The sequence below is a fragment of the Strix uralensis genome, chromosome 9 (genome assembly GCF_047716275.1).
Source record: "Strix uralensis isolate ZFMK-TIS-50842 chromosome 9, bStrUra1, whole genome shotgun sequence".
Classification (NCBI taxonomy): domain Eukaryota; kingdom Metazoa; phylum Chordata; class Aves; order Strigiformes; family Strigidae; genus Strix; species Strix uralensis.
Window position 1 is genome coordinate 283,897 of NC_133980.1, and position 27,150 is coordinate 311,046.

The 27,150-nt window shown below is 40.6% G+C and overlaps 2 protein-coding genes across 4 annotated transcripts in view; both read right to left on the minus strand.

The window, feature by feature from the left end:
* On the minus strand, positions 1-24,938 carry CP (ceruloplasmin). 2 transcript variants are annotated; one of them, XM_074878298.1, is made up of 19 exons: positions 19,180-19,349; positions 16,057-16,301; positions 14,630-14,842; positions 13,936-14,106; positions 13,088-13,342; positions 11,711-11,876; positions 10,582-10,721; positions 9,851-9,991; positions 9,515-9,726; positions 8,817-8,967; positions 6,742-6,954; positions 6,155-6,362; positions 4,907-5,046; positions 4,305-4,433; positions 3,681-3,787; positions 2,697-2,913; positions 1,948-2,087; positions 1,324-1,486; positions 1-292 (listed from the first exon to the last, which is right to left on the minus strand). In XM_074878298.1, exons 1-19 carry the CDS (start codon positions 19,332-19,334, stop codon positions 219-221), a joined length of 3,240 nt encoding a protein of 1,079 aa, XP_074734399.1. In that variant the 5' UTR covers positions 19,335-19,349; the 3' UTR covers positions 1-218. The 2 variants fall into 2 exon arrangements, with proteins under 2 accessions (XP_074734399.1, XP_074734400.1); XM_074878299.1 differs by lacking the exons at positions 1-292; positions 1,948-2,087 and adding exons at positions 22,130-22,321; positions 24,869-24,938.
* Positions 23,381-27,150, minus strand: part of LOC141947325 (transmembrane 4 L6 family member 18-like) — a 16,496-nt gene continuing 12,726 nt past the window's right edge. For both annotated transcript variants that reach the window (XM_074878304.1, XM_074878303.1), the window contains 2 exons: positions 26,740-26,920; positions 23,381-24,960 (listed from right to left, as the gene is read on the minus strand). In XM_074878304.1, coding sequence (XP_074734405.1) covers positions 24,946-24,960; positions 26,740-26,920 — 196 coding nt within the window. In that variant the 3' untranslated portion in view covers positions 23,381-24,945. The remainder of the gene's footprint in view (positions 24,961-26,739; positions 26,921-27,150) is intronic.

Here is a 27,150-nt window from a genome sequence, read left to right on the forward strand (position 1 = left end):
TTTAGCTTGCAAGATACTATTTTTATTTAGAGAAAAAGGTATTCATAAGTTGTTATATCCATTCAGCTGTCTTAGTCAACGCCCTCTTGTTAGCCGTGGACCACCAAGTGAAATCTTCCAGAACACAGGTGGAGATGAATTGTCCAGGAAATAGTATTTCTCAAGAAATGCTTCACTGAAGGTAGACCTTGGAGAATCACTGTGGTAAAATGTTTTCATCATTCCAGTGTGCCTGCTGTACCTTTACACTTGAACTGATTGAATAATCTTGGAAACAAGGAGACCGTTTTGTCTGTAAGGGGGAAAACAGCTTTTGTTACATGCGTTTCATTGAAAGAAGTCTGTGTGTGGACAACAGAGTCCAGAATGAGAGCAGTGGATCCCAGTACCTTCTAGACATTGTGAGTTAGATTTAAAAACAGCTTTAAAATGAACTGAAGGGTATATCTTAATGCACTTGAGATGGCTGATGATGAAAAATCCAACATACTGCTTCTACAAGCTAAAGTCTACATCTTTTTCTGTGTACGCTTAAGTCAACCATTTTATTATCTGTGCAAGTTTGGCACAACGTATTGTGTGAATCAGAATGGTTTATGAAACAGAACTAGATTGTGTTTAACATTCCAGTCTGGTTTTAGTGTAGAAACACATCTACATTATATAGTTACATGTCTGTATATACATACAGCCATTTTGAAATGTTCCTACTTTTCTCTTTCTGTCAATTAACTATAATGCCTACCTCTGTGTTTTGAGTACAGGAAGGTGTTACTTTTAAAATTGTATTAACTTTGAAGAAACAAGAACTTTCAAAATTCTTCAAGATTCACGTTTTTTCACAGGTAATATTGCTGAAGCAAGCTAGTAGTGTCTGTAAAGCTAAAACACGTCCTTTAGAAAGAACACACTATTTTAGTTTTTCAGTACTTTAACTGTTAGGGATGATGACTTCAGCTTTATTTACCAACTGTTCTTCCTGTTTTAAATGAAGATTTGAGAGGGAGTCTGGCACTACTGGCACTTCTTGGGTACAGAAGTACTCTGTTTCATGAAGAATTCTTTTTAAATAAAAAAATCTGCCATGTTAATTTCATTGATGGGAAGCTGAAGCAATAGTCAGTAAACATCCAGGCCTCTGGCTACTTCTGTTTCCTGAGCAGCAGCGCTGAGGCCAGTATGACTTGGTGGCTTGCAACATCAATATTAAGCCATGAAATATTGCTGGAAGCCTGATCTAGTCCTGAGTACGTGGGGCTGCCCGTGAGCCCCATTCTGCATCTTCAAACACAGTGAACATCACTGAGGCAGATAAGCTCCTACCTTCCTTCGGGAGCACTGTGTAGGTTGCTTCCATGCCTGCGTGGATGTGGTCAGTAACATGACAGTGCAATAGCCACGTTCCAGGGTTCTGCGGGGTCATTTCCACAGTTTGAAATGTCCCAGGGAACAAATCAAAGACGTCTGCCCGGTAAACCCCTGTTTGCTTCAGGACAAAAAGAAACAGTGGTTAAACAGCGTAGCATTGCCAGGCACAGTAGTTCAAGCTGCCTTATTCCCACCAAACTTTTTAATCACAGTTGAGTGAAAAGACATCTACTGTACATAATTTCTACAGAAGCATCACTTTGTACATGAATTTCATGATTAAAGATTAATAAAATTGCAACTTAGTGGAAATGAAGGAAAAGTACGGCTGTTGTGTTACCACAGCCATGAAAATTCACAGCTACCTTGTCGAAGCAACTTGTGAGGTTACCAGTCAGAAAATGCTGCTGGCAGATATGCTGAGCAAATACAGGTTTGGTCCATAAAAAACTTACAGTCAGATTACAAGTTCTGCTTAATACTGTCACATCTGATTTTTCACCAGAGAGTCCAGTCCTTGGTATTTGAGCTGCCTCTCATTCTTAACACAACAACGAATGAGCAGAGAGGAGCTGTTACCTTGTACTCAAAGCTGTGGCCATGGAAATGGGCTGTGTGAATGTCTATTTCGTTGCCCATTCCCACCAAATACCAGCTGACATGATCTCCCACATGCATAGTCAGACCATGTAGATTTCCAAACACCTTTCCATTAATGGCTAAAAGAGGGAAAGAGCAAGAGGAAAACAAAGGATTTTGTGCATTGTTATTCTCCAAACTTTTAATAGAATACAAGATTTGAAAGCCAATGCCAGGCAAAAGTAACAGCTTTTGAACAGTATATAAAACCAAAACAATCGGACAGCATATGATGAATGGTCTGATTATATTCCATATTTAACTAGAAAGTAAGATGTAGTTAAAAGAAAAAGTTCTTTGCTGTACACCATTACTAACAGTTCTTAAAAGACCTGCATTTCTTGCAGCTCTTTGTCAAGGGTAGACTTTGCCAGGACACACTTTCAGGATGCATATTGCCTTTCATCCAGAACAGTTGTTTCCTGACACCAAATCAGAAATTTAAAACTTAATTTTTACTCTTCCCTCAAGATTTCAACATGGGGCTCTTTTTTCATAGGTTTAAAAAAAAAAAAAATCATTCAGTGGCATTAACAGTGTTTTTAAATAGTTAGAGTGAAATTTTTCAGGCCTTCTGCCCTGGAACTGAAAATTCAGGGGGGATGAAAAAGTCCAATTTATATGCAGTACTTTCAAATACATAATTTTTACAGTTTCCAGAGTTACATGAACTAAATTGGGAAACATACCGTGCATTTTATTACTTTCAAGGAATTCCTCATCCTCTTTGTCAACAAGGTGTGGGTTGGTAGAATAGATTTTTATGTTTTCATCCAAATACCATGACTCATTTTCATCAAAAACCATAAAAAGAAGAGCAAACTGAACTTTTTTTTCAGTATGAAATGATGGCAAATAACGTTTATGACACACAACAAGTGTGCCTATTAATCCACTGTAAGTGTCCTGAAATTACAAATGAAAGATCATACAATTACAAGATGTGACCAAGCAGAGGCAGTTTTAACACCAGACATGAATCCTCTTACTATTTTTACAGCTGTCAGTATCTGGAAATAAAGGTAGCCAGTGTCAGACAAACAAGGTTATTTCTTCACCGTTACATGCTATCCATGGATGAAGTTCGGTGCACTATGAAGAGTAACGGCCTCTTTTTCATCTCTTGCTAGAAATAAACATTTATTTCATTTTAATTTATTGCTCATCTTTTTTTTCCCCCCTTTTTAGATTTTAGGATTTTGAGCTTGGTTTCCATTCAAAATCTACTGACATTTTTGTGTGTTTGCTGAGACATGAAGGAAAGAACACATTAATTTTCATTTAAAATTATTAGTCACGTTAACTTAATGGGTGCTTGTACAAAAACGGCAGATTTACGTTCCACAGTTGCACGTTAGTTTTCCCACACACGACTGATGTTGTGCAAGCTATGTTGTTGCATATTGAGCAAGCTATAAAGTGTTAGCTTTAAGAATGAAATCTGAGTGAGATGATCTATACCAGCAGCAGAAGAAACAGGGAACAAGAACAAGAAGGGCCATGACTCTCAAATTCTGCCCTGACTTTCGACATTTAAATTCAACAATATGGTAATGACAGGAACGACTCGACAGAGAAAGCAGAAAGAGCTTCAAACTCATTTCCCTTTTGCTGTAAGTACATTCGTGTTGAAGTCATGAACAAACCCCTTTAGGTTGGTATTAATAACATACCTTAATGATGTCCACCGTTGAGTGGTATGCCCATGCAATACACTGTGGATCTCCTCTCTCAGAACTAGATCTCTCTGGGATTTTCCAGACGTACATTTTTGTTTCACCTGAATGAAATAAATATTGATGGATTTTAGAAGTTCTGAAACAGAGGTTATCTCCATTTACAGCTTATATTTGTCTTGATCTTCCTCTTTGCAATTACTGCACTGGCTAGCCCTTCTGCAGATCCCTGACTCTTTGTGCCAGTGGTTTTTTTGTGTGGCTGCACTGTCCAGTTTACCATACTTAATAAAAACAATTGTACCTTTTGTAAAGATCACAGAGGAACTCCTGAAGTAATAGCTAGCATAAGCTGTGCTCTCCCTATGTAGCCAGATCTGTTTGCTTTCATGAAAGGTGCAACCACGCTGCATCAAAAAATTACTGACCTGTCAAGGGCTAGGATACATAGCAATAGTTAACAGGGCCATTTTAATTGTAGAAATACTTGTCATAATCAAAAATTTAAGAACCTGAGGTAAAAGCAAAAAGTCTTTCCTGCTATCTTAAAATTACAGCTTGCTAAACCTTACTAGAAGGCTTGATGTTACCTGCTAGAAATAAACAAGGATGCTTTGATACCTGGGTTAGTTACAGCGACAACTGAACTGTCTGTTTTCACTCCATGGGCGTGTATAGAATAAGGTCTTGATGCCAAGTTCTTAAAAACTATTGTAATTTTATCTCCCATATTTGACATAAGCAGTGGCCCTGTTGGATTGAAAAGAAAGATTAGCTTGGTTTTACAAAAGATCAGAGCAGAGAGTTTGTTTTGTTCAAATACAGTGACAACAACATTGGCTTATAATTCAACTAAAACTATGCATGGATAGTGTCATTCGCTACGATACGCCAACTGAGCAGCTGAAGTTGGGCATTAAGTAGAGGCCTAAGTCTCAAGAGCCCCAGGCACATACTGTGTATTTGAAGTCAGTTTGGATGTTGCTTCCCAGTTTTATGCTGAATTTGCAACTACTGACCTGTGGTCAGGTAGCAAACCAGGAGGTTTTCATTCTTGTAAAGCAAGCAATGTAATCTTGCAAGGAAAGCACCATAATAAAAGTAGCAATTCCGTGTAGGTTTAGGCACTTTGTGTGGGTAGAACTATACTCAGCATTATTCAAACAGTTGTTTTGCTTCACTGCATTTTTCCCAGTTTCAAAACTGAACTTTGATGACTATACCTTGAATTTCCAGGTGCTGCTGCTCCTCTGCCCTGTTTTTGGGAGTACTGAATGTCTGATCAGTGTACTCACGATATACTACCTTTTTGTATTTTGAGCCAATGAATTTGTCTTCTTTATTTAAAAATGGATTGCCAGGGCTGGAAAAAAAAAATAGTGATAAGAATACGTTGTACATTTCTGCATATATTTTAAAACATCTTTTGCAGGTATGTCAATTAACCATCAAACAAAAATCCAGCTGAGTGAAACAGCAATCTCATAGAGCACTGGTATCTTCAATGTGAAAACATTCTGGTTAAGATGGGAGGCTTCTCTTAACCTGGATGGTTAAAAACCCGCTATAAATAGACCAAGTCTATGTAGTATTTGAGAGAATGCTGAGTGCTTGGCCTGGCAGATATTTCAGATTGCAAGAAGTCATCCAGCAACTTGCATACTGAAAAATAGAGCTCTCGGTGACTTCTGTAGGTCTGAAGTGAAACCTGAAACTTGTGAAGCTTCAGTGCCTTGCTGAAATGAAACGTGAGGGACTGATTCTCTGCTGAGATCATGGGGGCTGGAGACAGTGGGGAAAAAAAGTCTGATAACAGCATAGTCCATATTACTTGTTCTTAGAACTGTAACAGAGTCCACTGTGGTATGCAGGACCAGGAAATGTGCTATCGAGCTGAGGAAAAAGAAGAAAATGAAAGTCAATAAAAAAAAAATAGGCAGTCCATTCCCTCTCATTGAGATTAAAATACTGGGAATAAAACTCCAAGGCGTCAAGCTTCATAGTGAATGGATTCGGTCATGGATCTACCTTGTCTAAGCTGATGAAACAGAGGAGTGAAAAAGAACCTTAGAGTACAGATAAATATGAGACAAAGACATGTTACAAATTTTAAGTAATCAAATATCAGGACAAAGCAGTCATCATATCTAGAACTTCATGAACATTTCAAGCATTCCACATCAAGGACGGTACTGATATCAGTGAATAAATGCACATGCAGTATCCAGGATTCATGAAAATCTGCAGCTGCCCCGCAGGAGATTTATGCTGGACCATTTCACGAACATCATGCTGTCTGGCTCACGGTTACATGGCAATATTACTGGAGAAGGACCACAAATTCAAGTGAGCCCTAAAAATACATATGCAAAGAAAGCATGTTTAGAAATGCCTGATGGAGGAAAATGTTCAGAGAAGCGAGTTGTTCTTTTGCATTTTTTTTTTTTCCCCTTATGTACATTGCAAAGTACCTTTCCTTGTGGTGTTGATGCCGCTCAAATTCCCATGTCCTGTTAGGAGAATAGTCCCATTCGACTTCCACTGCAGCAATATAGTAAGTCTTTTCGTGCAAATACATAGATAGATCCACATTCCACCAATGGCACTGTTTCACTTTGTAGTTCTGTTTCATGCCCCCTGTGTAGTGATCTGTTGTCAGGCACGACACTTCAAAAACTCCTAGAGGTCACACAAGAAACAAAGATTTGAGGACAAAAATCTCTTACTAGTAGATCCTGAGATTGTATTACCTATGTTGTTTTAGTGTTTAGAGACTGAGATATAGGCTATTGCTCATATAAGATCCAAATTCTTTGTGTAGTATGGCTACTTGCAGTAATAAAATTCAGCATACATAGAAGCTAGAAAAAGCAAGGCTTTAGCATTAAGAGCTTCCATCCTATGAACACAAGTTTGCTGCCCTTCAAACACAGCTGTACACAGTTTTAGCACCCAAAGGATCGAAGTACCAGCTATTTAAAGCTTGTCTGTAGGCATAAAATGTTCATAGGTAAACATTTTCTAAACTAGTAACAGAATTTTTAAACAAGACCTTTACCTTCAGAATCAGGCTTCATAATAGCTGTAAGAAATGTATGTGGAAACAAATTTGCTGTATCCCTTCTCGTTCCTTTAGTTACGAACGTGTTTTCTGAAAAGTATATCCCATGGACATCGACTTCTGACCCCAAGCCCATCAAATGCCAGGAAACAACACTTCCTTTACACATCTCAAGACCAGGCTGATTTCCGTACATATAACCATTAATGGCTGTAGATTTGAGGAAGCAAAACCCACCTTGATTAACACATTACTTAATTCTGCAATACAGATTAAATAATACACACTGCAGATGTAATATGATGCCTTAGAGTGACAGAAATGTCAATAATAAAACACTTTATCACATCAGCAAAACTAGAGAATCAATTCGAGCAAAACAACTTTTAAACCCCAGTGTTTAAAAACAATTTCTAACTAACAGTTCTCCTTTCCAATGTCTAAAGCACTGGTAGCTGACTTTACCAACTGAACTTCCACTGCTTTATGCCTGTCAAGTATGCAGGATGCATAAAGCATCCTACTTCATACCCTGCAAGACCCTCCTGCCACACAGCAGAGACAATCCATCTGAAGTGTTTTTTAGTCTGAGTTACTAATCTTTTCTAGCTATTCCTGTGCAAAACTTTCAAAGCCTAGGTCTGGTACCACTGAATGCTCAGTATCATGGCTCTGTTAATAGCAGGCATGCCCCTAAGGGCAAAATTTAAGAAAGAACACAAGAAAATATGTTTAAAGATTAGGATTTATTTGCAGGACTAGGTACTGAAGATAAAAATGTTCTTTCACATGAAACTTGAAAGGCGTTCCTACAGTACCAAAAAACGATCAGCATGAAACTCAGCTCTGCCTATTAAAAAAGCAAAGATTTTCATTCTAAGGGGCCACATTACCAGCAAACTAATCCAGGCTCAGCCACAGACACAAAATGAGCCAGCAATGTGCCCTTGCCACGGAGAAGGTAATGGTGTCTTGGGCTGTGTTAGGGGGGGCGTTGCCAGCAGGTCACATGCTGAAGGTCAGATTGCAGCTGCTGGTGTAGAAATGCTGCAGGCAAATCAAGCCAGAAAGCAGCTTGGCAGAAAAGGACCTGGGGTCCTGGTGGGCTCTGAGCTGAACATGAGCCAGCAACGTGCCCTTGCTCCAAAGGCCAGTGGTATCGTGGGCTGCATGAGGTGAAGCACGGCCAGCAGCTCAGGGAGGGCATCCTTCCCCTCAGCACTGGTGAGGCCACTGCGCCCAGTACAAGAGACATGGACATACTGGAGAGAGTCCAGCAAAGGGCCACGAGGATGATGAAGGGACAAGCAGCATCTCTTCCACGAGGAACAGCTGAGAGGGCTGGGGCTGTTTCAGGCTGCAGAGGAGAAGGCTCAGGGGATCTCATCAACGAGTACAGACCCTGGCAGGGAGGGTGCATCGGGGACGCAGCCAGGCTCTTCCCAGGGGTGCCCAGGGACGGGACCGGCGGCCGTGGGCACACACCGACACGCAGGAGTGTCCCTCTGAGCACCAGGAAACACTTTGTCACTGTGCGGGTGACCGAGCACCGGCACAGGCTGCCCAGGGAGGTGGTGGAGTCTCCACCCCTGGAGGTGTTCAGAAGCCGTCTGGACATGGTCCTGGGCACGGGGCTCTGGGTGGCCCTGCCTGAGCAGGGGGTTGGACCAGACGACATACAGAGCTCCCTGACAGCCTCAGACAGTCTGTTGGTCTGTGGAAATCCTCCTTTCAGCTACATCATCTGTAGGGCAGAGGTCAGTTTTGTCTTGCTGCCTGGTTGCACTCATAGGAGTTGCACATGGGCCACAGACCTAATACCTCCACCTGCTTGAAGTGGTACACAACAGTGCTAAACAGTGCTCAACTGCCATGCAAGGCACTGAACAGCTGGCATTATACTCTGAACTACCACATTTAGCTGAAATGGGATTGCATTCAAACATAGTTTTGTTTCCAATGGAAAGGAATGAAATGTCTCTGCTACTATACAGTTTCCCAGTCTCCAACATGAGAGCACAAAAGTAAAAACCTTATTGTAGAAATGAATATTTGGCTAATAATTTTCTTACAGTGCATTTTGTTGGATTCCTGGAAGTCCTCATCATCTTTGTCGATTTTATTAGGATTTAGAGTAAACATCAAAATATTGTCATCCAAGTACCAGCTCAGATTCTCATCAAATACTGTGGCAAGTAAAAAAAACTCAATGTTCACATTTTTCTGTGAGAAAAAATAGCAGAAAGAAAAACAGAAATGAGTGAACAGAAAATGTCAGGAAAAAAATTCTATGCACATAATAATTCATGAGTATAATTCATGAAGTAGGATAGATGCATACATTGATACTTCATTCTGATAATCTCAACACTCTCCAGTTGCTGTATCTGGTGAGTACGTATCTGCTGCTAATGCTCCTTCTACAAGCAGGAACCACCTCCAGAAATGAATGTGCGTTTTGGCCTTTAAAGTCTCTACGTTTTCTAGTCATTCTCATCCTAGCTGGGACTTGAATGCCAGTGGTTGCTCACTGTGATGGTGGTTTCACAATACAGTGTCTGTCTATCTATAGCCAGACCAGTGTTGCCTTTTTTTTTTTTTTTTAAAGAAAAAACCTGTCTTCATTTTATGTATTTCCCCTCAGCACATGGGTGAGACTGTGATGTGGAGACGAGGTGGTACTGAGTGGTCATTAATGTGGCAGGCCCTGAGGACACAATTCAGAAGAAAGTAGATTCAGCTACAATGACATTTTTCTTCTTTGACCGACCTGTTTCCCAGAAGGAAGTAGCGCTCCTTTTCTGCACACCAGGAGAGGACCCACAAGGCCAGAACTGGTGTCTCTGACGGCATCCACGGCTGAGTAATAAAGCCATGTCAAACAGTCTGGATCTTGGTCTGTGGGGCCCACATCTTCTGGCACATTCCACTCATACATAAACGTAGCACCAGGACTCACATGAGAGGCTGGAGATTCTGTACCTATTACGAAAACCAACATCAGGTATTATGCCTAATGGCCGCTGTTTGTTTTACCACCTGTAAGACATCAGCACGTACGAGAGCTCGCTCTCTGGTGCCGGCAGGCTCCTGCCTGCGGGCGCACCTCTGGAGGCAGCACCGTACAACGCCCCCTCGTTGCTCTTGCGGTAACTCATGCCGTGGGGCTGAATGCTAAATGGGCGGCTGGCATTGTTTCGGAAGGTCACTCTGATGCTCTCGCCCACTTCAGCCTTGATAACAGGTCCTAGAAAAGAGCACGTGGTCTAATTACAAGGTGTTTCCGTCAAGTGATGCACAGGTCACTACGAGCTTAGAGCCGTCGATGGCTGGCTGCATCTCCCCTTGAGGGGAGCTGCCCCTGGGCCACTGTGGTCCCTGGCACATGGCCTGAATCCCGTGGCAGCCCAGCAGCAACTGGGCCGCTCCACTCCCAGTTCCTCATGGAGGCCCAGGGACAGGCAGGACAGCTCCTCTCTTTGGGAAGGGACCTGCAGATATGAGCACCACCCTCAAGTCTCAGTCCAGAGCCATGCCAGGAGCAGCAGGTTATAAACAGGGCTAGGCTTGCCTAGCCTGGCCTTGTAATTCAGAGCCTTGCCTTTGGAGACGACGGCATACTGCCACAGGCAAGCTGGGGACCACCACAGCACAACCTTCAAGAGCTTCCTTGCACCCTGGGGTGTCTCTTGGAGGAAGCCACAGGCACCAGCATCCACAGGTGGCAGGGAGAGCCGAGGGCCCCTCCCTTGGAGGCGGAGGGGCACTGCTGGCTAGCCAGTGGAACTGAGTTTTCTCTCATAAATCTTTGCCATGAAATAATTTCAGATATCTTACCTAAGAGTCCAAGATGTGCTTCCTCTGTGAGTCTTTTTTTATGTTCAGTGAAAGAATCATCAGTGTATTCTTTGTAAATGGCTTTTTTATAAGAGCCACCAATTCTTGTCTCACTTTGTTCAAAAAAGATGTGAGATTCACTGTGTAAAAGAAAATGCAATAGATGCAAACAGTTCAAGTCACAACAGTCAGCTTTACAAAGTCAGTCAGGATGTCAACCCCATTTTCTGAGGTATGATGTTCTGAGTTTGTCTTTTGGGTCTCCTTTCAGTGATGTGGCTGCACACTTATATGCAGTTCCATATAAGGATGTGCAGGAATCCATTATCCTTCACTAACGTATCTTTAAGAAAAAGACACTGTGCTCTGTTGCCCTCATAAAGCCAGCATGCTTAGAGACTCATCAACAGTGACTTCTAGTCAGCATTTTGTAACCTGAAGTTTACTCTTCTTTTTAATAAAAGTTATAAATAATTCAACAACAGCAGATACAAACACCAAGAATATGTAACACCTAAATACAAAGTGAGAAGATTTAGTCTACGCTTTTTAGTCTGCACTTTTACTCTTCAAAAAAAGGACCTTTCAGTGTTTTAAAAGCACTATTCAGACAATGAACTGTGACTTGTCCCTTGTGGAGCAGGTAGGTGTTCTTTAACTCATAGATTAAAAATCTGAGGAATCAATGTATTCAGTGAATTGATCCAGCTCTTAAACATGCAAACACAGGGCAAAGGGCAAAGCTACCTCGAGCGAGTTGTTTGCTAATTGAGATGCTGTTGGCATGATCTTCATCAGGTAAAGAGATGATCATGAATTCCTAGCTTTGCTCTCTAACTCAGAATAATCAACCATCTTGAATCATCAGAGGTCACTGCCTACATATGACATTACAATTCACCTTCATCCCAGTGAAATTACTAACATTACAGCAAAATTTATAGTAAGATTACAAAGAAAACAATAGACCTATTTTGGTCTGATATTTATCCTAGCATTAATATTTAAACAGAGGTGAGGACAATGAGAAATTCTGCTTAAAAGTCAGTTCTACCATATGGCTTACCTTATTTACCATGTTTATCCATTCTGCTTGAAAAGTAAAACTTCTTTAATTAGAAGCATTTACCTGTCAGCGATTAATTCTTGTCCTGTAAAATGGTTCATTGCAGATGGGCCATAATTCCAGATGATCTCTTCAGCAGCAATGAAGTACTGTCTTATCTTTGTACTCTCATTGTGATCTGTTGTGGATTTCCTACAATCTTTTACTTTAAAAAGGGCCTGCATACCACCTGAAAAAAATGAGGAGGTAGAGAAAACTAGGGAGAAGGAACTGCACTTTGTTTTCTCTTTCCCTGCTCCCAACAGCACTTCTCTTCCCTGAAGAAGTCCCATACCATTGATAGAGATGCAAATCACAAACGAAAAGGAAGATGAATCATATAAAAGCATGCACAACCATGGTATTTACAGTAGGCAGAGAGGTGTGGTAAAGTGCATTCGTCTTGTAAAGTTGCACCTGACATGGTAGTTACAGATAAGATTAGGGTGGAGTGGAAGCAGTGCTGTCAGTTAGCACTTCAGGCAAGGCCAGGTGCTACCAGACTGACCATCTTCCCTCTAAATCTAATCAACAGCTTACTCGGGAAACGCCTAACTCTCTGCACCCTAGCAGAAAGGTATGTTAGAAAATCTGCTTGTTGACGATACAATATAATAAAGAGAACCCTTTTACAGCTATGGATTAGGCCAATTTGTAGGATTTAATCTTGCCCAGGATGCTTCAACCACACCAGCATGCTGCTTGATGTGAAAGCTATTTCAAAACGTATAACCTCTGAGTAGTTGAATCTGTAGGTTAAACATACTCCTTTTTATATCAGAATTTTGAAATTTTGGAGCATGATTTTGAGTTCTGTGTTCCTTCCCACTTCCGTGACAAATTCTCTAGCTCACTTACAGAGATACAGATCACGGGAAAGTGTGGAATTAGCTTTTAAGTATTTCATATAGTTATCAAACACTGGAAATACAGGAAGATACAGGGAAGAGAAATGCAGGTCATCTCTGCTTATTAGTCAATGCCTTTTCCAGAACACGTCTTTGCCAGCAGACAAGTTAGCCTGCCTGTCCTGTGCCCCTTGCCCAAACGTGGAATGAGCCCAAACTTTGTTGGCAAACAGAAAATTGTGATTAACTACCTTCAGTAGGAGGCAAACGTCATCCTATGGTTTATCTACAGTTGAGACTTGCAAAAGTGCAGCTGTGCCAGTTGCTGCCAACTGCTAACAATTTCCATTACAGACAAGAATTTCCTTGATTTCCGTGGCTACATGCTCAGGCCCACCTAACACACCTCTAGGCATTTCAATTACCATAAGAATTCTGGTACCTAGAGGAGAACATCATCTGGTATATAACCGGGTCAGGAGTACTGCTAAAGTGACTCAGTAAACTGTTAGCTCAAGTAAAAATATTCTCATCACTGGAACTTATTCTGTACCTTCGATATGGTCGTTCACTTGGCAGCTGAGCAGCCATTCCCCAGAATGCCTTGGTACCATGACAGCATCAATAAACGTGGCTGGGAAGAGGTTGATGGTGTCCACTCGATGATGCCTTTCTATTAAGGTCTGTCCATGAAAGTAGGCGGAATGGATATCAGCTTCATTACCCATGCCAAAAAGATGCCATTTTACCTTATCTTCCACACACATTGTGAGGTTTGGGAGGTACCCATACATGTACCCGTTGATTGCTAGAAGAAATGTTATTTATTACAGTTACATTCACAGACCTTAGGATCTTTTCTTCAAAAGCAGATATCATACAACCATTGCTCTATTCTTCAAAATAGAAAGCGGCTCAAAAGAAAACTGCACCTTTGAAAGTGAGCCAATGTCAGACACACACTTCATCTGCACAACTACCTGCATGACCAGCAGTTCCTGCTATGATTCTGAAATCCTTGTCAGAGCCAAAGGTATCTTCTTTGTTGACACTAACAGTAAAAACTGTTTTTCTAAACTGTGATGTTATAGTACAGAGTTCAGGACTAAAAACCAGAACAAAGTAACACAACTCTGTTTAGAGCACCTGGGAAACTATACTTGCAAAGAAGTTCTTGACCCCTAAGAATTTTATATCACAACTCCAAAGGTTTGATTGTACAATACTTGCCATGACTTTTTAATATTTTTTTGTTTAAAAAGATCTTTCTCAATCCTCCAAGAAAAAGCCCTGCTTAGGAAAAAAAGAAATTCTCTACAGCTCATCTTTAAAAGAGACAACATATGAAAATATTACTTCACCATACCAATGACAAGCAACATTAATATAACGTTCTCTCACAGTGCATTTTATTGCTTTCCTGGAAGTCCTCGTTGTCTTTATCAACTTTGGAAGGCTCAGAACAATATGTCCTGATATTATCCTCTAGATACCAACTGAGATTTTCATCCATCACAGAAAACATAAGGATAAATTCAGCAAAGTGTTCATCACTGCCCTTATTCATTGTATCTGAAAAAGAAAGCAGTATATTCAAATCTTTGGCAGCTGACATTTTTTCATCAGTTTGAAGTGTAGTATCAGTAGGGCTGGTCACTTTCTACTTCCCATTTTGCCAATTTTCTTGAGTATGAGCGTACACATAAACTTACAGACACACTCAGAAAACAAAAATCGGTTTTGATAGATACTATAAAATAACTTTACTAACAATAAATATTGCATGTGATAAGATTACAGTAAATCTGTTTCTCATATCAGTATTTACCCATCCTTCTGCATTACTAGCATGAACACATCTCACCCATATGGATTTGTGGACAAAATATTCTGCAGACTATATTTGCTGTCACACACAAAATCAAACTACTTTCTATACTACTGAAAGGCCGCTAATTGAGAAGACAAAAAGCTGCTATTTCAAAATTAACTGTAATATTCTCCTTTTCCAGTAAATTATTTCATGGATATTTATCAATAACCATTACCAATCACCTTGCATGTGTATTTATTTACTTATTTATTTATGGTTTACCTTTCCTGCAAATTATTAAAGGCCCAACAAGCCCTGAAGCAACATCTCTTGGAGCATCTATGTGGGAGTGGTAAACCCTGGTTATGCAGTCTGCATCTCCCTCAGCTGGACCTTGATCTTCCGTCACGTCCCACGTATAAGTGTACTGGCCTCCAGGTTCCACAGCATCATCTCTCTTTTGCAAATCTTTGGTGTTGTCAGGATAAAAAGCACCTGAAGAACGCGATGCAGCCACCATTAACACAACACATTCACAATATGGTGTCAGGATAGCACCGGCCATGCTTTAGTTGACTACATGCTGCAGTAACATGGACTGAACATCTGAATACAGGTTAAAAAAAAATTCAGGTGAGTGGATCTTTTCCTTCTCTTTTCGAGTCTCTTCATTTACTTTTGAACTCCATGGAACACTTCGATTAATGGCATGTTAAATTTAGTCCTTAATTTATTAGGAGGGAACTATGTACTTCTGCTAAAAAGATAACAATTCAAATATTTATAAAACATTTGTTAAACATTAATCCTGGAAACTGTTCTAAAATATTGCATATGTCCTCAAGGAATACAGGTGTCACTGGAATGAGAATAACAGAAAAAAAAATTTAAACATTCTTCCAAAAAGTGCATGTACTGCTACATAACACACTGTTCTGCTCCCACAGAATGTGCCTATATCAAGCCACATGTTAGTTGTAATGAAAATCTTCATGAAATATTAGGTTAGGCTGATACTTCATAAATTCTTCTAATGAAAAACTTTCAAAGACTGCTTTTGAGACAACATCATATTCTCAACAATTCACATACTGTTTTTAAGGCCCACTAATAAAACTTCCAATAGCCATATTCTGGTGGTGTCTGGTGCAGAAAATCCCCCATCACCTGAGTGTAGCAAGACCAGCTCTTGCAAGGGTGAATCACCACTAATCCCAATAGCACCCCTACAATGCATCTTAAAGGCTGTCAGATTTTTATCTCATTAATTTATTACTAAGCAGTAGTTGTTTCTCCATTTTAAGAAATTTTTGTGTATCTTATATACAGTATATACAAATTAAGCGTTAAGAATTTAGAATTGTAAGTTAACAATATCTTCTTCACAACAGCATCAATTTTTCCTTTAGATATCCTCCATACCTGCATCTCCTATATACCTTTATACCCTTATTCCAGGTGAAACATAAATACTCTTATTTCAGATGAAATGTTGATCTAAAAATCACCTTCTTTATGAATTCTACTTTTGGCTTTGTATTTCACTCTTGAAAAAATCATCAAACTTTAGCTCCTATTTTAAATTGGTTGCTTCCTGTTTAAATCTTTATTCACTTGACCAGTCTTCTCTTTGATGAGAGAATATCACTTACGCTCAGGGGAATTATATACTTTTGATAAATTCTGGCACAGAACGGACTCAAGCTTACCTTCATTTTCCTTTGTGTATCTTACACCATGTGGATGCAGTGTGTAGCTTCTGGAAGCGAAGTTTTTCAAGTGAATAATAATAGAATCTCCAACTTCTCCCTTAATGATAGGGCCTAAGAAACCCAGCCAGGAAGGTTTGTCAACTATTACATCATATAAATGATCGGTGTACTGAGTGTAGACAGCCTTCTTGTAAGTGCTTCCTATCCTATGTGGTCCGCTTTTGAGAAAGACTCCAGCCTGCCTGTAAAGGAAATACACAAACACTTCTGTAGTGTTTGATACTCATTGTATATTTGAACGGCATTAATTAGTAGGGTCTCAAATAAAGACCAGGCCTCTGTAGCGCTGCACACCACTGTATCTGTGTGTAGGAGCAAACAGGTCTCTTATCATGAAGAATTAGGCATTCATATGGAGATTAAATATTATGCACCAACCTGAATTTTTTTCTACCTGTTTGATAGACTGAATATAAGGGTATTTGATACAATTTTGGGCAAATTTGAGACCATGTGGACAAGGTAGATAATAGTTCTTATTGCTCAAAACTTTTGTACTCGCATGCTTAAATTGCTGTATAATTTTCCATAGCCTGTTAAAAATAGTATTTTCCATTAGCACGCTATCATGTTGGCTGCATAATACTTGCTCCATTGTAATAAGGAGCAGACTTTTCAGCTGTAAAATACATTTAAGATATCTGGATATGAGCAAAACTACAAGGTGTTGCTAATGTCCACAGTGTGTGGGGCAGGGGGGGGATGCAGAGTGCTGAAAGGAGTGAGACCAAGCCCTCAGCTTCCTCACCCGTCATAGATGAAGAACCACCACAGCCTCAGAGCTTGATATAGATTTACCCTAAGAAAAATCTAATTTTTACAGATTCAGCCCAAGAGTATACAAAGAGGTTACATGAGAGCAGGGAATTATCAATAACCTCCTCAATCACTAAGTGCCATAACTGCTGGACTACTGCTCCTCTCAATTAATGAAACACTTATATTGAAAATGAGAGCTTGGTTAGCAAGGAAACAGCCTAACCCATGAGCTAAGATGAGCCTGGTGGAGATGGTGTTTCCTACACATGACATCAACACCTCTGAACCGTGTAGCTGTGGTGGACACGCTGCCCAAATACCACCAGCCGCAGGCGAGGGGTCACCAGGTGTCTGTCAGCTACCAGCTGGGAACAGCCTTGGAGCCAAACTTTGCCTGTGCTGAGGGTCAAGTACCTTCCATTAAAGATTTTAGTCTCTGAGTTATTTTTATGGAAAAAGTGCTTATATTTGCTAACTCCAACGGTGAGAGCAATTTCAAGCACTGGCTGTTCAAACCAGTAGTGCTCCTGTTGGCTACTGCTGTTAACCCAAACTCTAGAGTCTCTTTAACAACAAATACTGCTGCATGTTTCCCTGCCCATTTCAGGAAGACTAGCCGTGGAAGTAAAGCTATCCTGGAAGGAGGCAATCCTGGGAGATTGGGCAACGGTGCCTGAAGTTAGGCAGCCCCCTGATTTCTACATGATGAGAAATCAAGCCAACTTGGTTTCCTACTCCCAGCAGGCAATACTGTGAAGCCAGTTAATAATGCCCCAAAATGCAACGTATTTTCCACAAGGCTGAGCACTGTCTGAGAATGTGGGGAAGGAATTGTTTGTACCTTGGCAAGTACAGATCTGAAGTGTAAGTAGAATGCCAGTTCAGAGCTCCATGAAATTTGGAGAGCATAAACTTAGTTGCAAAGGCTCAGTTACTGAAAGTCTGAGTGCATGAAGCGTTTCAGCCACAAATTAAATTGAACAAATATGTTACAGGGTCTTCCTGGACTATTTAAACAGCTACCATTTAATTGTAGAATATTCCTTCTAGCAGGTACACGCTCTCCTCCTTCTCCTGCTCTTCCCTGTCTCTATAAATATCAACCTCTGTACAAGCACAGCCTCATGGTTGAAGGGTTCAGGAGGAGAAGAAGAATCAGAGAAGCTGAAAATGAAAAGTAAGATAAAGGGGACTAGCTCCACTGCGAGTATACAACCACTGAAAAACTGGAATTAATTTAACATGCTGCAGGTTGTCACAGAGCAGAAAAAAGCAGTAAAAGTGCAGTGAATGGTAGTCACTTGCATTACAATGCTGCTCTGCAATTTTCAGACAAGATGCCCTTCTTCCACCATTTATCAGAATTACCAGCCTGCTGAATCACTTGCAGTATCTTACACATCACTCAGTTTATGAGTAAAAAAAATTAAAAATTGACTGCTTCGTCTCATGCCTGATGAAGTGGCAGACTGTGGCTGAGATATTGTTGGCTCTCACTAGAGAAAGCAAACCACAGGAAATCTAATCCCTCATCTACAGACTAAATGAGAACTATATTTCTGAGATTTTTCCAATTTCTGATTCATCTCTTAATTGTTTTTATTTTAGTATAGTTCTATTTCATTTTAAAGGCACTGAAAAAAACAGAGGAAGGAACATTTTTTCTCTCTCAAATACTTCTCTGATGCCTTTTATATCTGAGTTTTCTTTATTGATTACTCACATCTTCAGGGCGCTCCCCTTCTCCTCACCATACTTATCCTCATCCTACTTACCACTCTCATGCTGTACAGGACTCTCCTTGCATTGTAACAAGCAACCCAGCTCGTCCACTGGATGGAAGGACCCAGCTGAGCTGCTGCACAAGTGAAAATGACCAGTGCCAACAACATCTAAAAAGGAAACCTGTGCCCAATAGGAAAGTTTTAAATTTGTCAAACTTCTGTGTTTAAAAACATAACGGCAAAAGTCTTCTCTTCAGAACTAGCACCTTAGCCATTCAGAATTAAACATCATTAGACATTCAAGGGTCTTTTTCTAGTCTCTACTTAGTAAACATTTCATTGCAACAAATTCACAAAAAAACTACATATTCCAATACTTTTAATTAGCAGACCATCAGAACTCAATTCTCAAGCAGGGCAGGAAAAAATCAAAATTCCCATGTATGTCTGACAGAAAATCCACTGACACCAACATCATTCATTTCACTACCTTCACAAGGTTTTCAATCTGGCCCTAATGTCTAAAGCAGACAACGTGGTAAAATCAAACCCAACCAGTGGAAACTGTTTTACTTACTCTTCTTCTGCAAAAAGGTTTCCAGAGATGATGTTGGTGTTGCCAGGTGCATAGTTCCACACTGTCTCTCTAATGCCGATGTAGTACTCCCTGTTCACTGCCCCAACTTGGCAACAGCAAGAGACCAGCAAGCAACTTAGGAAGAAAAGATTCATTTTGGATTCCTGAACCTTGCAGAAAATGTGAAATAAAAACACAGGACACGCACATGCAATTTCCCTTTATATGTTCTTGTCTCCCCACCCCCCGCCTTACCCCTCCCCTCCCCTTCTCGACTCCTGTTTGCTTTGGTGAACACAATAAAATGTTGCACAATGTCTCTGTGTGTCGAGAGTAAACAAATGATTCTGGTAACCTCCTCAGTTCAGATAATCTTCAAAGAAATTTTTTCAATTTCTGCCAACCTACTATCACACAAATCACCATTTGGGCTGTTATTGGATTGTAAATCTTGTAGCTGAAAATGCTGTAGATTTAAATGGATTTACAGACTTAAGCGTAATTACGTTCTTATCTTTATCACTCTATAGCTTGTACACTACTGAGAAAATAATTCCTGTGACTTGTGGTACAAGAACACCGCTTTTTAAGTGGGCGGTGAAAAGCTCCGAACGACACCCGGTGTACCCGGTGCTGTGCTGAGGTAACAGGGCACTGGGTAGGCCCGCGGGTGCCCGTCTCCCTTCCCCGCTCTGCACCCCCAGCCCGCAGCTCCTTCCCCGCCACACAGCGATGGCCCAACGGACGAGGAGGGCCGAGGCCGCGGCTGTCAGGGCAGAGCTGAGGCACTGAGCTCTGTGGGGATGAGCCCTGATAACCCACCACGGATCCCCTGGAAACATCGCTCTAGCACCAAGGGTGACATCCCTAGCTGGAGATGAAAAGGTCAGGGGTGGGGGGTGTCTGCATCTCATTTCCAAGTAGTTTCAGAATTGCCCAAAAGGAAATGAGGCTCAGAAATTCCACAAAATGAACTCCCTGTGTTTTATCTTCCTTCACGTCTATCACCAGACAGGATAAGCCACATTCTTCAATGATTAAAAGCACAGTAGCTGTACAAAGTTCCAGATAAGCTTAACTGTTACCATTATCTAAATGTACTACCCAGTGCAGAAGCCTATACTTTTTCTTTATTCAAGTTCTGTAAGCATTTTGTATCTTTTAGTCTCATTGAAAAATAAGAACAAAATTGGACCTTAAACATGGTATGTTTAAAAACCACCTAACTAAAGTTTGCAACTGCATTTTTTTCAAGCATAGGTCTGTTACATCATGATTGTGCCTGAAGCTTTAGACATACAAAGCCACCTGTAAACTCGTGAATTGTAAAGACTTCTATTAAAAAATACGTATCATCAGTCACTTGGGAATTCTTAAAATTCTAAATTCTAAAACCTCTTCTGCACTCTGAGCACTGACACAGTCACACTCGGTCTAAATGACATTTTTGGTTGTATGGTAACTTAAAAATATCTGTAATAACCACAAGCATGCTTGAAGCTGTTTTCTTAATGGTCAGAAAATTTATTATTATTTTGGATAGAAGACTAAGATTCAGGACATACCTAAAGTACAACAGGTTTCCTTTAATGACATGCAATTCTAAACCTTATTTACTAGGACTGTGGTGTACAGATGAATTACCAATTTTAATCACTACTCAAAAAATTTCAGGCACTGTCAGAATGTTGAAGTTCATAATCCTATCTTTAGAGTCTTCTACACATGTGCATTAAATGGAGGATTCTGCTGCTGTCTAAGTGACTGTGGCCAAAGCCAAGTTTTCGAAATCCGACCAAATCTATGATGAAATTCTGGAGTTTCCCAGGTTGGCATCACATGCTCAAAATAATTTCTGTAGGGATTTTTTTTTTTTCTTTGCCATGGATGAAGGCCAGTGATTCAGTAAAAAGATCAGCTTGTACAAGTTGCACATACCCCATCTGTAAATTAACTGAGGTAAAAATGAGAAAACATTTACCTCCTCTTATACTACTTAAATTCAAAGTCATTCCTTAATACTTAGCTTTTGTTCATGTATATATGGCCTATTTGGTTTATTTTTGTTCAAATTTCCATTGGACTGAGGAAGAGAAAAAAACCACACAAGCAGTATCCCTGAAATCCCCACATTTATTTGAGGATAAAAACGTGAGCATTTCTTTGCCTTAGTCCCTTGACTCCTCTAAATTGCTCTTTCTTGATTTGCAAAAAAACTAAATGTTGTTTTTATTTAAAGATAAAACAGAAACTTCTGATAGGCAAGATTTTCCATTACCTCTTTTAATCATGTCTCACCCAAACTAAGATACTCCTCTGCCTGAGCACACTCCTATTATCATTCTCTTAAGGAACTCAAAAAAACTGATAGAGGTAACTGAGCTTCCCAAGACTGTATTATCTTCAGAAGGTGTTTGAAGAGCGGGAACCTTTCTCCTCTGGTAGACAGGGCCTAAAAAGACTGAGCACTTAATTGGTTAAATTATGAGTCTACAGTTTGGCATCATGAATATCCCCTATTGTTTGAAACCACAACACCTCATTTCTCATGCTGAGGATGCCAAAATGCTATAACTGTTCTGAAAGTCCTCAAAATTGCATTGAAAATATAAAGTTGATCTTTTACTTCAAAAATTTTCCTTGAGGGAAAAAAAATACAAAAATGGAATAGTCTGACAAAAAAAAAGTCTCTCTCAACAAAAGCTCCCAGCGAGATTGAATTAAAACTCCACAATTTCATAATTCCCTAATCTGAGTGATGTGTTTATAGACTGCTGCCCATGCTGCTGTTCTGACAGCTGTCTCTACAGCTATTTCCCCTTGCATGGCTTTAAATGAATGAGGTTCCTGCTCCAGACACAGCATTGTAATACTCAGGCAAAAGGCACTGGCTGGGAGGAACAAATAATGCTGGAACTCTTCTAGATTTCAGCATTAACTCCTCACTTACAGAAGTTATAAACTCAAATCTGCAGCTTGCTTTCAGGTGTGCCCAGGGTATTTGATGTGTGGATTTCAGCACATGCACTTCATGTTCAGGAACACTTCTTCAAAAAAGGGTTTCTCGTATGTCAGCAGTGAGAGCTTTGTCCTGGCTCTGCAGCCCACTCCTCCCTGCTGTTGTTGAGGTGAAGTCTGTGTCCTGCAAATGGAGAGCCAGAGGGTCACGTACCTCAAACACCACCACCAGAGTCGCCCCTTACGTCTAGATTTCAAGTCAGTTCATGTTCCTTACAGGAATCTTGGTTTCGCACAGTTCATGGTATCTCTTGTTAGAGATACCATATTTAGGATTGAATCAGGACTCATATTGATTAGATCAAGTTTAATTTTGCCTTACATCAAAAGCCCAATGTGAAGCAACTTGTTAAATTTGTAAATGCAACCCACTGTTAGCCTTTAGTATTCCTACCACCAATTTCAAATTAATAAACTGCTCGTTTAAAGGCTGAGCAGTCAAGTCATATCTGGATTATGGATGAAGAGGGTTGCAGAATCAGTAAGTCCAACAAGAACTAAACTCATTCTTTGATTTAAACTGCTGAAATGGGAGATATCAACCTGTGTTAGAGCAGAAATGTAAATTCACAAGACACAATCACCAAAAAAAATTAAAGACAGCAAAGCCTTGCCAATGGTTAGGTACAGCCACTAATACTACTACTATGGAAAAACCAGATATTGTTCTCTGTGTCTCCTGTCTACCAAGCTCAAGACTTTCCATGATCAGAGACAGAAGTTACTGAAAAGTGGAAAGGACACATACAGGAGCAAGATAAAGGGTTAAGGGTTTCCAGGTGTAACTTTAAGGTATTTAATTGCTCTCATCCAGTATAGCAAAATCTATCTCAATAGACCCTGTTTACCTAAAGATAAGCCTGTATTTTCCCCATGGCTGAGCTGGAGTCTGAATAGAATACCCCGTTTGCTTGCATTCCTCAGTGAAATGGCACCATTCACTTTAGGAATATTTAGCAATTCTAGGGGGTTTCTGCTTTGAATGTCTACCCCACACAGACTATTTTTCATCCAAATACTGAAAAACCTTTTTTCAAATATTTCTAACGTTTTCAAACTAAACAGCTCCATGGTTTGCAGGCATGAAATCAGCAAGATTCTCCAAGATCTTTGGTAGCAGTACAGGTTGATTGTTAAGTTTTCTTTCTTTTCCTTCTGTCCGTAAACAATATCCACAAATCCATAAGAATGTGGGATTATCATTTATTTAGATACACAATATGATGTATATTTAAGCCTAAGGAAAAACAGAAGTGCAGTTGCAAACAGTCCCCATTGTATAGTCATGCCTTTTTGTCATGCACCTCTGAACACCCATGACACCTTGAACTGTCTGCCAAAAGACTAGCCCTATTCTTAAACATAATTAATTTCTTTATTACTTCTAACTTAATAGAAACTAAGGTATTAAAGCTTTACATGCATTCTTCAAATCCTACAGGAAAAATATGCTTTTCAAAACAATCTGGTAATGGAATATCAAGGCAAAATCTCAATATTGTCTTGAAACAGAATTAAATGACTGGTATACTCTATTTTTCTAAATATCTTACCTGCAGCTACCACTTATTGTATGGTTTGCCGTTCTAACACTGTTTAATATTAGATGTTCATATAGCTGAATCCTGCTAGTTCTGATGTAATAGGGATATGTGCATTACTGCAAGTCTGAAGTACGTATTTCGCTTTCCTCTGGGTGTTCATTCTCTCAAAACCAGAGTGCTGGATACAGCCAGAGGTTGCCCATGCAGCTGCAAATGAGCCATATGTCCACTCCATTGTGAATCCCTGAATTTCCACTGGGAATGAAATAATAATTCTTTGTGAAATTAAAAAGATTTTTTAGCTGCTTATTTAAAACAGATTATTCTTTTTCATCTGATTCTTATCATCAAGAACATTAGCCTTCCACTGCAGCAAGGTCAGGGTATTTAGAAGAGTATTAAGCTAGCACTGGGTGCTCACAAGGTTCCCTCATGTATTCCTTCCAGTCATATAATAGTCCATTTAAAAAAAAAAGTTTGCCTCTGAGTATAAAATAAAAAGAAACCCAGTGCAGCTATTAACATGTACTAATTAGCACGGCTAACTTCAGAGCTGTGTATCTAATCTTTCAATCAGGCTTGGATGCCTTTCTAAAAGCCTTACCTGCAGGGAGGCTTGATAGACTTTTTTTCAGTAATTCCTTTGTGCAATTAAGAACTTTCAAGACAGAATGAGCAGGACAGGCTGCTGCCTTTTGTGAGCATCACAGTCTACCTGTAACTAAAATCTATTCATTTAGAAATATGACTTCACCCGGTGCACTAATTCTCCAGGGAACAACCCCTCCCGACATACTGCAATGTGATTCAGAACACTCCTGTGTTCTAAACAAAGAGAGGGGAGTATAAAAGCTCTATAGCAGTTTTCTAGCAGTTTATTTTTTTTTTTTAAAAAAAAAGGTGATTTCCATACAAATGCAGTTTCATGGTATTCAAACTTCCCTGTTGTCAGAACAAGTGGGAGGGTGAAAAAAGGAGGAGTCACTGTCAGGGACAACTGAACAGGTTAGAAAACAAGTAAAACAATGTAGATGTCAAACAGTTCAATAACTTCATCCAAAATAGAGAGGCTTGAGAGACATAGATTTAAGACAAGGGCTTAATTTGTCTGCAGCACCCAAATCTACCATCATAGATGTTGGAGAAGCCATTTCTCTCTTTTTCTGGGTGTGAGGGAGAAGCAGTGAAGATTTCCTCGTCATTTTCAGAGAATCCCGGCCTGCAAATAAAAAAGGAAGGAAGTAGTTGCCCTCTTTTTTCCAAGTCAAATCAATATGGATGTTTGACTGTTCAAATGGACATCCAGTCTAAATCCAACACACACCTGGAGCTCAGAGCTGACCCTGCCCTGTGCCCAGGGACAAGCCCACAGTCTCGCTTTTGCCTTCAGTGGCGGCTGATCTGGGTCCCAGGCTGGTGAGGCTCTTTCACTGGCAAGAGGAGTGTTTTGAGATAAATTGCCACAAGCCTTGACCTCATCCTGGGCTGCTGTCACAGTCAGCTCCTACAAGAAGCACTTCCTTGCCTGCCTGCCCACGGCCAGCGTGGCACCGCAGCTCACTGACGGGCACTGCCCAGGAGGTTTCAGCTGCAGAGGCTGCTCTGCCCACCCAGCGCTCCCCGTTACGGGGCAGAAACAACCCCGCGCTGTCTGTGTGTGTGACTGCACGCAGATACATGTGTGTATGGACGTGCAGGCACGCTCTTGGGGATGGCAGCTTTTCCTAATTAGAAACCTCTCTCAAACGTGCTGTCATCACTGAGATTGTTGGTGACAAAACCCCGAGGGCTCCTCGATCCCAGTGCAGACAGGCAGGGAAGGGTAAGCATGTCTAATGTCACCTTCCCTCCAATGCTGAGGAAACCAAGTGCCACGCTGAACCACACCACTTCCCACCAGCATGCAGGTTGGCAGCATCAGCCACCTGAGCTCCGGGGTTCCACCTCATTCCTCTGCCCAAAGCAGAGCCCTCTCAGTTATTACTGTCAGGGTTCAAACCTGCCTGGCAGCCAAATACCACGCAGCCGCTCACTCCCCATTCCAGGGGACGGGGGCTGTTGGAGGGGTAAAAGGGAGGCTCATAGGTTGAGATAAAAACAATTTAGTAATTGAAATAAAGTAAAACAATAACAGAAAGTACAAACGGGTAAAGAACAATGCAACTGCTCACCACCTGCTGACTGATACCGAGCCCATTCCTGGCTGGCGATCCTGAAGGAAACTAAGCTCCCGTAATCGCAATCCCGGAAGCAAAAGAGAACCCCCAGTTCCCAGCTGACCCTCCTTTACATACTGAGCGTGACGTTACACGATATGGAATATTTCATTGGCCAGTTTGGGTACAGTGCTCTGGCCGTGCCCCCCCCGCCCCCAGCTTCTTATACATATGCGCCAGACAGGACATGGGGAGCTGGAGTGTCCTTGATTTCTCAGCAACAGCTGAGAACATCAGTGTGTTATCAACATTGTTCTCATACCAAATCCCATACTGAATCCAAAACACAGCGCTACTCTAGCTACTAAGAAGAAAAATTAACTCTACCCCATCCAAAACTAGGAGGTCTACTGAAAACATAGTAAAAACCAATGCCTAGATCACGACTGCTACATATCACCTCCTGCATCTTCAGTTTGCTGTGAAACCCACACATTGATAAAAATGACTTCAAATTAAATGCTAGAAGAAAGGTACTCAGAAACCTCTGCTGACATAGGAGTAATGGACTCGGCATTGGTGCTGAATCCCCAGCCACATTTTTTTCTTCTCAGTCTTAGCCCTAAAGGTCAGCGTAAGCAGTCACCAACACCCGTATACCATAAGGTATCAGTAAATGAATGAAACACAATAGAGTTGTTATCAGTACATATCCTCTGGTAATAAAAATGCAGTAGCATAGAGAATACATAAACCAAAAGGGTAGGTCCTCAACTGAGAGAAATTGCTGAACCTAAACTGACTTGGAGATGCTGAAGAAATTACCTCAGATATTTTGTTACCTGGACAAAAACAGAATAGGTCCCGCAGAGTGTCCGTTTCAACTCAGCAACTACTTTGAGAGAACAGATGATCAGCTGCAGTCCACTAAGAGCTATCAGAATAGAGAGTAAAATGGTGTTCCACTCCACTATGTTAGGGGGTTCGGTGCACCGAGACCAAGCAAGGTAATCTGTGAGGTACCTATTGGAGAAACAGCAATGTGAAGTAAATTAAATGTGGTGGGTGCAATTCAATTTAAATACACATTATTTTTCCTATAATATATAGAAAACAAAAATATTGGTCTTTATATGCTTCAAGTTTAGGAGCCAGACTCTAGTCTTCCATTACACCAGCATAACTCCTGCATGGGTTTGACAAACTCATCTGAGTGATAAGACTTATATTCCTCAAATACATCTGCTTCATTA

Excerpts from the sequence above, each read along its gene's own strand:
- CP (XM_074878298.1), bottom strand. The coding sequence starts at position 19,334 with ATGAATCTTTTCTTCCTAAGTTGCTTGCTGGTCTCTTGCTGTTGCCAA. Across the intron at positions 8,968-9,514 it reads TACTTCCTTCTGGGAAACAG|AAAAATGTGAACATTGAGTT; the intron begins GTCGGTCAAAGA and ends TTTTTCTCACAG. Across the intron at positions 3,788-4,304 it reads TGTCGCTGTAACTAACCCAG|GTGAAACAAAAATGTACGTC; the intron begins GTATCAAAGCAT and ends TATTTCATTCAG.